At 39.4% G+C, this 16,689-nt stretch overlaps 1 protein-coding gene and 2 pseudogenes across 1 annotated transcript; 2 read left to right on the top strand and 1 right to left on the bottom strand.

Annotated features, from left to right (window-relative positions):
• Positions 1-5,283: 5,283 nt before the first annotated feature.
• On the bottom strand, positions 5,284-6,450 carry LOC115661935 (F-box/kelch-repeat protein At1g57790-like). Its single transcript, XM_030584126.2, has one exon. It carries the CDS (start codon positions 6,448-6,450, stop codon positions 5,284-5,286), a length of 1,167 nt encoding a protein of 388 aa, XP_030439986.2.
• Positions 6,451-9,217: 2,767 nt separating this feature from the next.
• On the top strand, positions 9,218-11,007 carry LOC115661933 (F-box/kelch-repeat protein At1g57790-like; annotated as a pseudogene).
• Positions 11,008-13,913: 2,906 nt separating this feature from the next.
• Positions 13,914-15,048, top strand: LOC130134815 (uncharacterized; annotated as a pseudogene).
• The last annotated feature ends 1,641 nt before the right edge of the window (positions 15,049-16,689 follow it).

Genomic DNA, 16,689 nt, shown 5'->3' with positions numbered 1-16,689 from the left:
TTCCTAAACCCGGATTAGGACCGATGTTGCGCTTTTTCCTGACTGGTTTAGGTGTTATCGGTGCATTTTGACTCGGCTTAGATAATAGCAAAGTGTGTAATTGAGATCAAGGTTGAGGACCGATTAGTAGAATTTATTATCGGAAAAATTTAGTGGATTAATGAGAATCGTTGGGGAGGATAATAGGGTTTAATGACCAATTTAGGAGTTCATCGGTGAAATTGCCGGAGTATGCCCGGGTTGTCCGAATTATATTGGTGCTCGTGGTTCATTGCATTGCATAACATGGACACGCATTGCGTATGCCAAGAGTGAGGCATGTGATGAAAATTGTGCGAGAATGCGTGTCCGCCATGAGCATGTGATCACCTAAAATACCCCAGGCGTTGTACGGGGTTCGAGATAATAATGAGCCGTGTGATCACCTAAGGACCTTCGGGTCGATACGGTCCTCATGCACTTTGAAGCAGACGATGCCCGGTACGTCCGGAAGGCGACCATCCTCATGCACTTTGGAAGCGTGCTCTGGTTCGCAAGGAGAACATGTTGCGCCTCATGCACTTTGAAGCAAAGCTAGAGACACCGGGCCGAGATCGGATGCCGCGCCTCATGCACTTTGAAGCGTGCTAGACGCACCGGGCCGTGAAAAATTGATGACTCGAGTCGTAATAATAATTAATTGGGCAAGTGTGCCGGTGTGGGCCAGGGGCCAAAGAAATGTGCATGACATGTCAATGACATTTGCATGCATAAACATGCATTGAATGGCATGCGAGTGTGTGAGACTCGGTGTATGAGCATGTGATTGGCGTACGTGTGATAATGTGTGCCACGTATGTCCCGTGATTATTACATATTGAACTATCTAACCCGTGTAGGTCGAGAATTGTATGATTATGGTTGTGTTATGATTTTAAATGTTTGTTTCCGGTCAGGAGATTGCATGCTAGCCTAGCCTAGGTTTAGGGGTTGAACTCATCGAGATTCGTCTCACGGTTGTGTAAACCGAAACTTTTCGACTCTGCCAGTAGGATGCCGAGGTCACCACCTCTTTTGGGAATACCGCCTTTTATCCAGCAATAAGTCGAGCATGCACCCCGGTAGGGATGGAGCAAACGGAGAAGTGGCTGTTTGGGTTATTCCAGCTGTTGGTGTTTCCTTTTGGTTGTCGTGAACACGTAAAAAGAGTTTTAAAATAGTAATATAAGTATGTACATATTTTCTGCGTTGAATCTTGTTTATTGGATGGCTATCCTTGGCTCATATTGTAATTGTCTGGGTTTGTTTATTTTATACTTCCGCTTGTGCTTGATCTCTGTATGGGCGTGGGTCGGCGACGCTTCCTGGGACGTCGCAATTTATCGACCGAAGGTGGGATGCTCCCGCTTCGTGGGGTACGGGGCGTGACAGTATAGGTTGTCTGCTTATTGAGATTTATTCTCATTACTGTAGTGCAATTATTTCTTTCAGATCCCCGACCTTGATTATGTCGCCGCCTAGGCGTTTTGGGGTTCCCATGCATACAGTGCATGAGGAGAATGAGTACCTGGGACTGAACCTGGATGAGACATACATTAGGCATCGTACCACTGTTTGGGTAGATGTGGGACTAGAGGAGTTGGAACGCCATACTTATTTGGCTTGGTCCCATCGGGTCGGGTTGGTGAATTCTGGGCCAATCCGAGGTTTTGAGGGGTTGCAGCATGCCAACGAGGGTGCGGTAAATTGGGAGCCCTGGGACAAGTTTACTCTCGATGGCGAGGTGTCAAATCCCGACAATCCACCGGAGAACCCTGGTCCAGGACTGGCACCCGTTCCAGAGCCCGAGCCCGAGCCCGTACTGAAGCCCGAGCCCGAGCCCGAGCCCGAAGAGGAGCCCATGGTGCCCGAGCATGAGGAGGAGGAGGAGAAGGAGGAGGAGGAGGAGGAGATCAAGATCGACTCGGACTCAAAGTCAGAGCCCTCAGGGTCCGATTTGGATTGAGCGTCGTAGGGATGTTGAGGAGTTGGGCCTGGAAACCTTTTTGGTAGAGTTCCTTTTTGGCAGTCAGTAGTCTACCCGGCCACCTGTTCCTTTTTTATGACGAAGGTGGATTTTAACTCTAGAGGCTTAATGTATGAATACTTGGATTTTCAAGCTAATGTTATATGTTTATTGAATTGCGTTTGTCCTACCCCATTGTCATTATTAATTGTCTGGGTTATTTAAATTTCGCTTCCGCCTACGTTCGACTTTGGGTGATTCGTTTGGGGTCGGCGACACGTCCTGGGACGTCGCGATCAATATGACCTCGTGGAAGGGGTGTCGCGAGCCCGTCGGGGTTCGAGGCGTGACACTCTGGACAAGTATTCATTCTGCTGTTCACTTTGTGATTGCCTTGACGGAAGTTGTGCAATGGTGATGCTTTGAGATGTGTTTTCATACATCTTGCTTATCTTTCCCATCTCAATTGTACAGTTCTACTCTGTCAAATTCATGGCTCCAACTGAAGTGAAGCTGAAATCAAACTCTTGGGCGATTGAATTTTGGATGATTTGTAATTGTGATTCTGTCACCGCTGAGTAATGCCCAGTGGAATATATCTTTCTCTCATGATAGTTTTTCACGACTAGTTATTGTTAGTTTCGTGAAGAGAACGTGATAGTGCACTCCTCTCATAGATGGACCACATTTTGTCAGATCTTTATTCAATGGTTATGGAGAATGAGTAATGCTAAAGAAACTAAGACTTATGTACTATATGGTTTATTTAATGATGTGGCAAACAATAAGTGATTATTTAAGTTAGTAGGTTCATTTAAGCACCCATCAGAAATCTGCCATATCATGTAATAAACCTATTTAATATTAGAGGTGAGTGGTTTCAGGTTCTATACAGGTTCTACCTGGAACTTGGAACTTACCCATTGGAACACGTTCCTTATTTTTTGAAATCTAGATCTTACTCTGCATACCCTGCAACCTAGAACCTTTGCTGTTATAGTTCCAGGGTCATTTCGAGGTTCCACATGTATTATTAATTGAACTATTGTAGTGAAACATCACTCGCACGACGGTGGTGGTGTGTGTTTTTTGGTTACAGAGAAGATAGACGGTGGTGAACAATGGTGTGCCAAGGATAGTTCAAAAATTGATTTCCATTTTCGAACGTAGAAAGTCATTTTCCTTACTTTTTAATGGGGATTTTCCATTTCATGGAAGATATTTTCCATATTCAACAAATTTCAGCACCGAATACTGAAAAAAAGGACGAAAAAATATTTTTTTTAAAGTACATTTCCTAGCAAACAAATGAAGCCTAGTCAGCATTTGTTTTCCCAATATTTTTTTGCTTTCCATTGCTTTGACCAGCCAGAGCAACCCTTGATTTTTTTTTCTCACGACTATAAGTGTGGGCCCTTCACTGATGATATCATAAGCATCACATTCAATTACACAAAGCAAAATCAAGGAAATTATCTCCCAAAAACTTAGCTGCATGGTTAAGCATTTAATTTGGATGCAGCAGATTCTATATTTAAATCACAGTCTATCTCACAGAAAATAATCCTCGTAGGCGTGGTCATCAACCTAGAAGTGGCGCCTTACTTGAGTATAAGGTGTCATGGATTCGCGTATATCCATGTATATCTTGGGATTTCATTGAATCGATGGTTTGGATACCCATATGAAAATATAAATGAAAACAAATTAAAAAGTCACTTTATTTAAGCTTTAGGAAATGTAAAAATAAAATTCATGTTAATAGGTTAACAGTTGCATGTTTGTAATGTTTCAAATTAAAAAAAAGTGAAATACACGTGTCGAGATTTAAAATAAATATGAGGTAAACATAAAAATTAATTCAGTTTGACTCTAAGTTCATGCACGTATGCAAGTTTATCATATCAAATGATGACTACAGGCACATATCTATCCCACCGGCCACCATTGTCTTGGCTCAACAAGGGGCACAAGCGTAATTTTATTAATGCCAACCCAGTCAGTTCAATTGTTCGGTCTAAATACTCGAAGTTAGATTTGAACCTGGTAATCTATTTTCAGTTTCAATATGAAATCTTAACTCCAACTAATTGTGTGGGATATCACTGGGTATCCTAAGCAAATAATATTTGCATTAGCCATAGTAAATTAATTAAGAACATAAAACGTCATGGATTACGATACAAGATAAGAATGCTAAACAAAATTCAATTCGGCCTTTCATCATGGTGATTTGGAAACGTAGTTAGGTCCTTTTAGTTTTGCCTCTGAATTACAAATGGCGATTTAAATCAACCAAACACCAAGTTAGATATTCAAGGATTCTCACTATCATTCCGTGCTGTCCAATTATCTATGTTCAAAGAATATTTGACATTTTCTTCTAGAATTAATTGCAAAAATAAGATGAAGATGCTAAGTTCTCTTAATTTATGGTTATTTGTCTCTATCTCTACTATATATAACCAATTTCTAGATGACCAAAATACCCTTATCTCATCTCACTATAAATAAGTAAAGAGGACATTACGTATTATTTATGATTAAATTATGATATCCATAGGTGATTACCTAACAAATTTCCTAATTTAATTTTGACGAGGACATCCTTAATTATTGAATTCATATTCGTTTTTCCTGCTTAAAATAGCAAAGATCAAAATCTAAACACGTAGTTACCACACCACACGGGTAAATCAGTGATACAAATGTACCTAAAGTTGCCGAAGCATAGTAGGCTTTGGTGCATCTTAGAATTCCCCGTCGTTAGAATAATTGCAAGTACAAAGGTGCCGCTAAAGACCTTTTCTTACAATTCATATGTTAAAGCAATTAAAGCAAAGTTAGCCATGAATATATCTTATAAGGACGATGGGCCTGCTCCAAAGACTCCTCAAAATCTTCGTATTAAGAAAGAGAAAAAAGTACCCTTATATCATCTCACTATATAAAAGTAAAGAGAATGGTAGATATCAATTAATGACTACAATTTGACATTTTTAGACGAATACCTAACTAATCTATCATTTTAATCTTGTGCACATATCCTTAATTTTGAGATTTATATTCATAATCTCCTGCTAAAAACATCCAAATCCATGTCGTGCCAAGAAATTAGTCCATAAAAAAATTAAAATCTAAACTAACACTCACTACTAACATATGTTCTGTCAGCAAAATCGCTAAATGAGAGAGTTGATCCCAGGGGTCACACATGTAGGGCCCTTGCGATCAAGGGTGGAGATGATTTGACCATAAAATCTTCATATTGAGGAAGAGAATAAATTCAAACATTAAGTTTAAAAATCAGGTTGGAACCATTCGGCTTCGTTGAAGTGACTGCTAGTTGCATCAAAATATGTCTTGAGTTTTTCGTCCTCCATGTAGTAACTCTTCATCTTCTCATCTTCGTACTTCGAGATACAGATGCGGTTTGGCTTGATCCCGGGAAGGCAAGACTCGAAGTATGTCTCAACCTTTCCGTCGTTCATGCTGTAACTCTTCTTCTTCCTATCTGTGTAATCTGTGAAATAGATGTGGTTTGGCTTGATCCCGGGAAGGCAAGACTTTGGCTTGAACTCCACCGAGAACCAAGAGTAGTTATTCAAGAAGAGAGACGCATTTCCCAGGCTCTTGACCTCTTCCTCAGTTCCCTTCTCCAAATCAACTTCGAAAACTCGGATCTTTTTCACGGGTTCATCCCCTTCGCCCCATATCATCCAAGCCACCAGCAATGAGCCCAAACATTCGACGAGATATGGATCACCATCAACATAACTCAGCCCTAGAACTAGTCGCAATTCCATGCGATGCTTTCTCTCGTTAAGAGTCAATATTTGGCCATGTGCATCCACAGCCACAAATAGCCCATCGTAATAAATCAGTCCAAGGACGGTGAACCGACGCAGGTCGGTCGCAAGACTCACTACCGTCCACGCATCTTCTCCTGATCTGTGAAAGGCAAGCCCTGGTGATGTGATACAAGAGATCATGACCGTGTAGCTCCTGGACAAAGAAGGGCTTGAGGACAACGCCATCATGCTGATCATAGGGGGGCCGTGCCGGGGCCTCTTCAGCCTGTCGAGTTCCTCACTAACGCGTGACTCGTGGTGAAGCTTCTCCAAGGCGGGGAGTTCGATGCTGACGCGTGAAAGCGGATTGAAGATACGGTAGTCACTGTCCCCCCGTAACGCGAGTATCCATCCTGGTACAGACAAGGTTTGGGCATCAGATCCCGGCACCCGCATCGGGTAAATTCTCCCTGTAGAGGGTCTGGAGAACTCAGCTATTTGCCTGCACACATAAGTCATGATCCACGGGGCTTTCGACTTCGCATTGTACTTGTCGTTGGTGGCAGCAGACCGCCATGAGGTGCACACCCCTCCAAAAGCTAAAAATTCTTCTATGTCTAGCCGTCGAGCGATGAGTTCTAGGATCTCTTGTGGGAGTTCTTCCCAACTCGCCATCGTAGATTGAATGATCAATTTGACTGGTCCTTCCCTATGTGAAAGAGGAAATCTTTGGGGATTTAGTTTGTTTCAACAAATTGATTCGCAAATGTTATCACTACTTTTCTTTATCTTTTATGAGTATTCCCTTGTGGTGGCTGGCAAGATACACTACGGTCTTGGTTATGATAGTTTAAGATTTAAATCTTTCTATAGAATAATGAAAATCTAAAAGTTAGTTTCGTATTCAAGCTTTTACGAATAACATCTCACAGAAAACTCGTACATATTATATAAGTTATATTATAGCTGTACCATAGTAAACGATGCATGAAATTATAATTTAAAGGTAAATCGACTTTTAACACTTAAACATGTCTTCTTAAATATTTAATACTTTTCATTAAAAAAACAATACATAACATTTTAATAAGAAACTTGTTTTCCTTGAGAGCAAATATATTGCAATTTCTATTTTGAATAATTCGAGTTTTATTCAATGTTTCCAATCTCTTTCAATATCCACACTGAGAATATGAATGACATATATTAAAATATATATGGCTTTAATAATATAATACTAAAGTATTAATTGTGGCATATGTATTGAATTGGTATAATTTAATTATTCAGTATCATCTGTGCTTATAATAGTCAAGTTAAAAATATTTTGTAGGACAACATAAATATCAAAAAGTGTATTTAAAATAAGATATATCATTTTAATCTCTTCATTAATAAAATCTTTAAATCATATCGAGTATTTTTAATATAAAATATAAACTGTAATTTCAGTTAAAAAATATTGGCCATAAAAAATTCTGTGTTAGAAAATTTCACTTTAACGAATTGGAAAATATTGTGGCCGTTTTTTTTATGTTTTCTCACTTTCTCCGCTCTTCCATTATCCCCACTAACTTGAAGTTTTCTGTTCATCAATTCCTCATGTAATTCGGTCAAGGCTAACCTATAACTTTCTTGATTTGTTTATTCTTTGTGGAATCATCTGCAGTCAAGCGCGGACATTCACTAAGGCTACATAAAAAAAGAAACGAAAAATTCAGTCTCTTTCTCTAGTTAGACTTTTGACTATAGCCCAAACTGATCTGTTGCTAGTAATTTCCAATGTAAGTTTTTCAGTGTTTTGAAGCAAGTTCTGAGGTTGTATTTCGTTTCGAAATTGTTTTACAAGGTTGAGCAACATGTTGCTGCAATGAAGTCCTATTCACATATGCAATGTCATTCTGGGGAATCCACATTGAATCACATGACAGTGACAACCACGAATTGGCCTTGCTCCTGAAGAGGACATTTCTTGTCATGTAAGCATCCGAGAGTGCATGAGACATTACAAATTCCGCGAAATCTAAGATTTTTTAGTGATTGGGTCTTCTAATTCACTTTTAAGTTTCAATGTTATTACGTTTAATCATAAATATGTATTTTGACTTGGAAAGATATTGCGTCTTCTGGGTTGAAGAGTGATTGAAGTCGCAGGCTATTGGGATGGTTCGGTAAAAGGAGTAGATGGCTCATTCTATTAGCTGCCCCCGATTATATGATATATGCAATTGGAGTATAAGATGTATCGAATTCAGGTATCGATAAGTGTTGACTTATAATCAAAGTTGTTGTGTAGATGTCTATTACTGGTGCAATCGATGGTGAGGTATAATATAAGAGGTGATGCGGCTCCGTTATTGTTACATATGCGCATTGTGGAATTCCACGAACTTGTGTCTGTTAAGAGTCTTCGACCCGTGTCGGCTGAGGGTTTGATCCTCGTGCAGGAGCCAATTGGAAATTAAATTTTCAAAGATTTTCAAACGAGAAGGATTTTCGAAGATTTTTAATCATGTTTTAGGTCGCGGATTTTCGAAGATTTTTTTCAAAGATTTCAAATCTTATCTTAAGTTGCACTAAACATATGATGGAATATTTTTACAATCCGAGAATATTTGAAGGAACTCAAATGTCACTTTATCCAATCCCATCCCAATTCGAATTTGAATGATCAAATGCAGTCTTAAATAAAATCATGTAACCAAAGGATAATGTCTATAGCCCGGCTGCAACAGGTGTCATGATCCAGTAAAGGCTCGTCGCTTTTTCTGCCCTTTGTCTTATTTTGATAGAGATCTACTTAATTCAAAGTGTCGCTTTTGTTTACTTAGATATTTCGTAGGAAAAGAGCATACGCTTTGGACATGGGAAGAAATATAAGAAAAATAGATATGTTCGGGAAAGAAATAGATTTGAAGTTTTGTCTATTTAGGAAAATAATCCCGAACTCTTTTAAAAGGTAACAAGGATTTAACTCATCAAACACATGATGAAGGTCTGAATTTAAATTTAAAAAGTATTATATATGTAAGATTTTATGATTCAAGTGTTTAAAGTCAATTTACTTTCAAATTACAATTTCTCGGATAGTTTACTATGGTGTGGTTATCACTCAATTAAATAATACATACAGGTCCTTTTATGGATTTTTTTTTTTTTTGGTAAGGTCCTTTTTATGGATTTTATTCATAGAAGTTTGAAAAAGAAACTATCTTTCAGATTTGATGTATGTTACAGAAAGATTTAAAACTTAAAGCATCAAACCAAGAGGGAACTGTATCTTTCATCCAAGAAGTTTAAAAGAAGCGATAAGATTTGTGAAATAACGTGTTGAAAGAGGGAGTTTGGGGTAATCTTACACCAACTGAATCCCCAAAAGTTGTCTCTCCTCACATAAGAGTTGAACGCCAGCCAAATTGATCATTCAATCTGCAACAAAGAAATGGCGAATTGGGAAGAAATCCCACAAGAGATCTTAGAACTCATCGCTTGTCGACTAGCCATAGAAGACTATATAGCTTTTGGAGGGGTGTGCACCTCATGGCGGTCCGCTACCGGCAAAGAGACATACAAGCCGAAGTCGGAAGCCTTGTGGCTCGTGACTTAGGCTGCGCATGGCAACCATTCTGTGCCTAGAATCAGATTCTGGGTAGAAATGATTCTTTTTTATTCTGTGCCCGGAAACAATTTTTAAGCATTTGAAGGCATTTGGTAACTACCCAAAATTTCTGTTCTTAGAATAGAAAAAGAACATAAATGTGTTTAGTAACTACACAAAATTTCTTTTTATTAATAATATTTTAATAATTTTTTGAATTTTTTAATATTTCTTTCTTTTTCTCTTTTTTTTTTCTTTCTTTCCCCTTCCTTTCTTGGCCATGGCCGGCCGCCGGCGACTGGCCATAGGCCAGGGCTGGCGAGGGCGTCGCGACCCTCACCGCCGGCCTCGCCGTCGCCACCCAGGCGACGGACCTGGGTGGCGACGGCGAGGTCGGCCTCGCCTTGGCTGGGCGAGGCCTTGCCTTCGCGGCCTCGAGCCGCCCTCGACGGCCGGCGGCCAGCTGGTGGAGGGGCCGAAAAACAACAACAAACCAAAAAAAAAAAAAAAACCAAGAAGAATCAGTTCCGGAAAAATTATTCCAGAATCAAGAAGCTACTTTTTTTTTTATTCTTGATTCTGTTCCAAAACTGATTCTGGGCACAATTTTTTGCAAAATTGTGCCTGGGCATAAAAAATTTAACAAACGGATTTTTGTTCCCAAACTGATTCTGGGAACAAAAAAACAGAATCAGTTACTATTTGACAATTTGCTAAACATGTCCTTATAGGTACCACTATATAGCTGAATTCTCCAACCTCTCTACACGGAGAATTTACCCAGTGCGGTTACCAGGATCTCTTGCCGAGACCTTGTCTCCACCGGGATGGATACTCATGTTAAACACAGGCCGTGAGTACCGTATCTTCAACCCGCTTTCACCCGTCCGCGTCGAAGTCCCCGCCTTGGAGAAGCTTCACCATGAGTCACGTCTCAGTGCGAAACTCGACAGGCCGGAGAGGGTCCGGTGCGGCCCTCGTGGGATCAAAATGGTGGCGTTGTCCTCAAGCCCTTCTTTGTCCAGGAGCTACACAGTCATGATTTCTTGTACCAGATCACCAGGGTTTGCCTTTCACATATCAGGAGAAGATGCGTTGACGGTAGTGAGTCTTGCGACGCATCTGCATCGGCTCACGGTCCTTCAACTGATTTATTACGATGGGCTATTTGTAGCCTTGGATGTGCAAAGTCAAATAATGACTCTTAACGAGAGAAAGCGTCGCATGGAACTGTGACTAGTTCTAGGGCTGAATTATGTTGAAGGTGATCCGTACCTCATTGAATGTTCGGGCTCGTTGAATGTTCGGGCTCATTGCTGGCAGCTTGGACGATATGGGGCGAAGGGGATGAGCCCGTGAAAAAGATCCCAGTTTTCGAAGTTGATTTGGAGAAGGGAACTCAAGAAGAGATCAAGAGCATGGGGAACGCGTCTCTCTTCTTGAAAGACAACCCTTCCTTCTCGGTGGAGTTCAATACCGAGTCTTGCCTTCCCGGGATCAAGCCAAACCACGTCTATTTCACAGATTACATAGATGAGAAGAAGAAGAGCTACAGCATGGAGGACGGAAAAGTCGAGACGGATGCAACTAGCAGTCACATCTATGAAACCGAATGGTTCCAACCTCATTTTTGAACTTAATGTTTGAGTTTTTTCTCTTCCTCACTATGAAGATTTTGATCTCAAACCCGGGTCCACTAGAACGGTCCATCTCCACTCTTGATCGCAGGGCCCTACCCGTGTGACCCACGGGATCAGTGATCAGTACAAAAAATTTCTCATTTACAGTTTTCGCTAAAAGAACATATGTTAATTGTGGGTGTTAGTTTAGATTTTAATTTTTCATTGATTAATATCTTGGTACGACATGGATTTGGATCTTTCTAGCGGGAGATTATGGATCTGAATCTCAAAATTAAGGATATGTGCGCAAAATTAAAATGAGAGTCTACTTAGGTAATGTATGAAGATGTCAAATTCTAATTATTAATTGATATCTACCATTCTCTTTACTGTTATATAATGAGAAATATAAGGGTACTTTAGTCATTGAAAATTGGTTACATATAGTGAGATAGATATAAATAACAATAGATTAAGAGAACTTAGCAACCCGCTGACAAAATTCCAAGGCTTATCTAATTTTTCTAATTAATTCTAGAAGAAAATATAAAATGTTCTTTGAACATAGGTAATTGGACTACATGGAAAGATAATTAGAAACCTTGGATATCTAACTAGGTGTTTGGTTGATTTAAATCATATTAAAAAGAAAACTATTAAAATGACCTAAATATGTCAAATGACCATTTCAAGTCACTATAAAAAAAAAGGGTGAATTGATTTTCACCCTCGTTCTCATCTCCCATTGTAATTCATGGCGCAATACGATCTTAATTAAATTGCTATCATAAATACAAATGTTATTCGCTTGATAGTCAGATTGATACCATAAATAGATTATCAGGTTCAAATCTAATTTGCATATGGATCACAGCAAACCAATTGAGATTAGGGAGTGTTATCCCTAAGATTGTTGGAAGTTGCTAAACAAGACCGAGAAATGGGAGTTTGATACACTCTCCGAGTTTTAAGACTGAACAATCGACCCGACTGGATTGGCATTAATAAAAATTACGCTTATGCCTCAATTGCGCCCCTGTTGTGCCAAGACACTGGTGGTATAGATATGTGCGTACTGCAGGTTTCTTTATTTTAGCTTTTCTTTTCTTTGGCCTGTAATTGAAAAAAGAAATTTGCTTTGCATGGTAATTACACCGATGTCACAATAATTAAGAATAGATCAATTCGATGCATACCCTGGAAGTGCTGGAGGGAGAAAACCATAGTTTGGCTATATTCAGGAATGGGCTTGGTGAAACATTAGTGTAAAACGGGGTTCAAATCAGTCTTCCTAAGATAGGGCTTAGGGCTAAATGTTATTATAATAGAAACTGGGCTTAGAGAGTTATATTTGAAAGTAGGCTTCGAGTCCTACGAAGTCCAATGGTGGCCCACATACGGACCAGGCTCAAGGGCCCGAACCATGCTAAGCTAGTGGCGTCTTTTAATTCACATATAATTTTTTAAGATTAATTGGAACTTAAAATGAAACCCAATGTCACACGAGGTAAGAGTTTGGAAGAGCCCATGCCTAATTGAGGGGCGTTGTCACGCGTCTTTTGGTTAGTATCTGTAAACCCGTCTTTTCCCCGACCACGTTGCGATACACATATGGCTTTAATTTACATAGTACTAAAAATATAATGGTGACATATCTATTGAATTGATTGGAATTTATGTTTCAATTTTATATGTATTTATGGTTATCATGATTAAAAAAAAAAGGTGTAGACAACATAAGTATGCAAAAGCGCGTTTAAGTTATGTCAATTTAATTTCTTTATTAATGAAATTATTAAATTATTTCTTCTACTTTTCATTTTAAAAAAATAGATGGCGACTTCTTCTAAAAAAATTTAGCCATGAAATTTTGTGCTATGCCCTTTTTAATTTTTGATGAATTAAAGTGGGGAAAATTGTCAAATCAGTCCTAAACCTATTGTACGGCGGCCAATTCAGTCCTAAACCTTTTAATTTTGCCAATTCAGTCCTAAACCTTTTAAATTCTTGCCAATTGAGTCCTTCCGGCCAATTTTGGCCGACCGGCGCCGGCCGTCCGGTCAACGCTGATGTGGCAATTTTTAATTATTTTTTTTTTCAATTTTTTAATCTTTTTTTTTCTTTTTCTTCTTTTTTTTTTTCTACTTTCTCCCCTCAGGCCGGTCCGGCGACCGGCGGCCGGCCAGAGGGGAGGGCCGGCGAGGCCTCTGGCGAAGCAAATTTTTTAATATCACGGTTTCTCCAATCACCTCACCTGCATCTGCAGAACTTTGCTTCTTCCCTTATCAAGTATTGATGCATTCCCCGCTGTCACTACTCTCTCTATCTAAATGGTATATATAGTTTTTTAAGGGTTATATTTTTTAAAAAATTATGATTTAAGTGTTAGAAGTCAGTTCATCTTTAAATTATAATTTCACACATCATTTACTATTGGACAATTATCATATATTTGCCTTTTAGGAAAACAAGTATCTTATTAAAATGTTATATATAGTTTTTCCTGAAAGTGTTAAATATTTGACGAATTATGATTTCAGTGTTAAAAGTCAGTTTACTTTTAAATTATAATTTCACGCATCGTTTACTTTGGGGCACTTATCATTTACTTAAATATTTTAAGTACAGGCTTTTTATGGGATTTTATTCGTAAAAAGCTTGAAGATGAGACTATCTCGTAGATTTGTTGTATTCTATAGAAAGATTTGGATCTTATAACATCAAATAAGAGGGAGCTGTATCTTGCCAACCACGACAAAGGAATATTCGTTCAAGAAAAAAATAATGAAACGATAAGTTTTGTGAAGCAATTTGTCGAAAGAGGAAGTCAGATTGGGGTAAATCATACACGAAAAGGGAAACTGAATTCCTAAAAGTCTTCTTTCCTTACATAAGAAATCGCCTCAATGTTTTGAGGAATGAATTCATCAAAGAAGTTGCACAGCAGGCAACTTGGTCATTCAATCTACGACCAAGTAACAGTGAATTGGGAAGAACTCCCACAAGGTCCTATAACTCATCGCCCGACGGCTAGCCATAGAAGACTTTTTAGCTTTCAGAGGGGTGTGCACCTCGTGGCGGGCCGTTGCCATCAAAGAGACGAACGACACCAAGTCGAAAGCCTCGTGGCTCGTGAATTATGTGTACAACCAAAGAGCTGAGTTCTTCAGCCCCTCTAGAGGGAGAATTTACCCAACGCGGTTGCTAGAATCTCGAGTTAAGACCTTGTCTCCACGAGGATGGATACTTGTGTCAAAGTGGGGTCGTGAGTACCGTATCTTCAATCCGCTTTCGCGTGTCAGCATTGAACTCCCTGCCTTGGAGAAGCTTCACCACAAGTCACGTCTCGATGTGCAACTCGATGGACCGAAGAGGCTCCAGTGCTGCCGTCCCAGAATCAACAGGATCGCGTTGTCCTCGGGCCCTCCTTCATCCAGGAGCTACACAGTCATGATCTCTATTCATCATAGTCTTGGATATCACTGGGGTTTGCCTTTCACATATCAGGAGAAGCTGCGTGGACGGTAGTGAGTCCCATGAAGCATCTGCGTGGGTCCACTCCCGTCCTTCAACTGATTTATTACAACGGGCTATTTGTGGCCTTGTATGCGGCTAAGCAAATAATGACTTTTAACGAGAGAAAGCGACGCGTGGAATCGCAACTAGTTCTAGGGCAGAATATTTTCGAAGGTCATCTGTATCTCGTTGAATGTTCGGGCTCGCTGCTGGCGGCTTGGACGATATGGGGCGAAGGGTATGGACCCGTGAAAAAGATCCGAGTTTTCGAAGTAAATTTGGAGAAGAGAACTCAGGAAGAGGTCAAGAGCTTGGGGGAACGCGTCTCTCTTCTTGAATGACGACTCTTCGTTCTCGGTGGAGTTCAACGCGGAGTCTTGCCTTCCCGGGATCAAGCCAAACCACGTCTATTTCACAGATTACATAGATGAGAAGAAGAAGAGTTACAGCATGGACAACGGAAAGGTTGGGACATACTTCGATGCATCTAGCTGTCACGATTATGCAGCTGTACGGTTTCAACCTGATTTTTGTTAATTCTAAGATTTTGAGGAGTCTTTGGAGTAGGCCCATCGTCCTCATAAAGTATATTCATGGCTAACTTTGCTTTAATTGCTTTAACATATGAATTGTAAGAAAGGGGTCTTTAGCGGCAACTTTGTACTTGCAATTATTCGAACGACGGGGAATTCTAAGACAGACCAAAGCCTACTATGCTTCCGCAGCTTCAGGTACATTTGCATCACTGATTTGCCCGTGTGTTGTGGTAACTACCTGTTTAGATTTAGATTCTTGATATTTTAAGCAAGAAATACGAATATGAATTCGATAATTAAGGATGTCCTTATCAAAATTAAAATAGGAAATTTGATTGGTAATCACCCATGGCTATCAAAATTTAATCATTAATAATACGTGATATCCTCTTTGCTTATTTATAGGGAGATGAGATAAGGATATTTTGGTCATCTAGAAACTGGAATGATAGTGTGAATCTTTGAATATCTAACTCGGTGTTTGGTTGATTTAAATAGGCATTTGTAATCCAGAGGGAAAACTAAAAGGACCTAACTCCGTTTCGAAATCATCGCAACGAAAGGCCGGGTTGAATTTTGTTTAGAATTCTCGTCTCGTATCGTAATCCATGATGTTTCATGATCTTAATTAATTTACTATGGTTAGTGCAAATATTATTTGCTTAGAAGACAGATAAATACCCAGTAATATATCACACAATTAGTTGGAGTTGTGCTCTGTTTAAGCTTTTGGAGTTAAGATTTCATATTGAAACCGAAAACAGATTACCAGGTTCAAATCTAACTTCGAGTATTTAGACCGAACAATTGAACCGACTAGGTTGGCATTAATAAAATTACGCTTGTGCCCCTTATTGAGCCAAGACATTGGTGGCTGGTGGGTTAGACATGTCCATGTAGTCATCATTTCATTCGCCAGCTATGATATATGATAAAATAGCATCCGCGCACAAACTTAAGAGTCAAACTGAATTAATTTTTATTTTTACCTTATATTTATTTTTAAATCTCACTACCATAGCTAATGAACGAGCATATGATTCTCTACGGTGCCTTGTTTACGTTAAACTGAACCAGTTGAGGATTACTTTAAACCGGTTCTTTTGCGAGCGGTTCTCGGAATCGAATGAAAATGACTTAAAATGACATACATTGATACTCACCCTTTTACTTTTTTCTTTTTTTTATTTTTTTGTGCAAGGCTGGGCTAGATCTAGCGAGGTAAGGGCTTCACAACCCTCATCTAGTGGCCGGCAGGGTTGTGGAAAAGAAAGAAAAAAAGAAAAAGAAAATTCAGAATATTTAAAAAAATAAAAAAATATATCCACGTCAACGTTAGTCATGTCATGTAGGTATCGCGACCTCCCCTCACAGTGCATCACTTAGGGGTTGGCTAGTGGATTACTAAGTTTAAACTTAACTCCAAGCTCATACCAATTCGCGATCTAAGTTCAAGTTATTAACAAACAAATTAATTTTATCTAGGAGTTGTCACTAATTAGTTTATGGTAGATGTGACATCCCGAATTTCGGCCCATTTTTGGGTTTTATAAAACGTGTAATTCGTCAGTGCGCTTATAATAGAATCTCGCCCGAAAACTGATCACTCTCGGGTTCTTGTTTTTTTTAAAATAGAGATTTC

This window comes from Syzygium oleosum, unplaced genomic scaffold (assembly GCF_021117445.2).
Source record: "Syzygium oleosum isolate NSW1041296 unplaced genomic scaffold, Sole_v2.1 Sole_v2.24, whole genome shotgun sequence".
Classification (NCBI taxonomy): Eukaryota; Viridiplantae; Streptophyta; class Magnoliopsida; order Myrtales; family Myrtaceae; genus Syzygium; species Syzygium oleosum.
The sequence above is the reverse complement of the archived record's forward strand: the minus strand, read 5'-3'. Positions and strand labels throughout refer to the sequence as shown.

Bases quoted from the DNA above. Each gene is read 5' to 3' on its own strand.
- LOC115661935 (XM_030584126.2), bottom strand. From the start codon at position 6,450: ATGGCGAGTTGGGAAGAACTCCCACAAGAGATCCTAGAACTCATCGCT.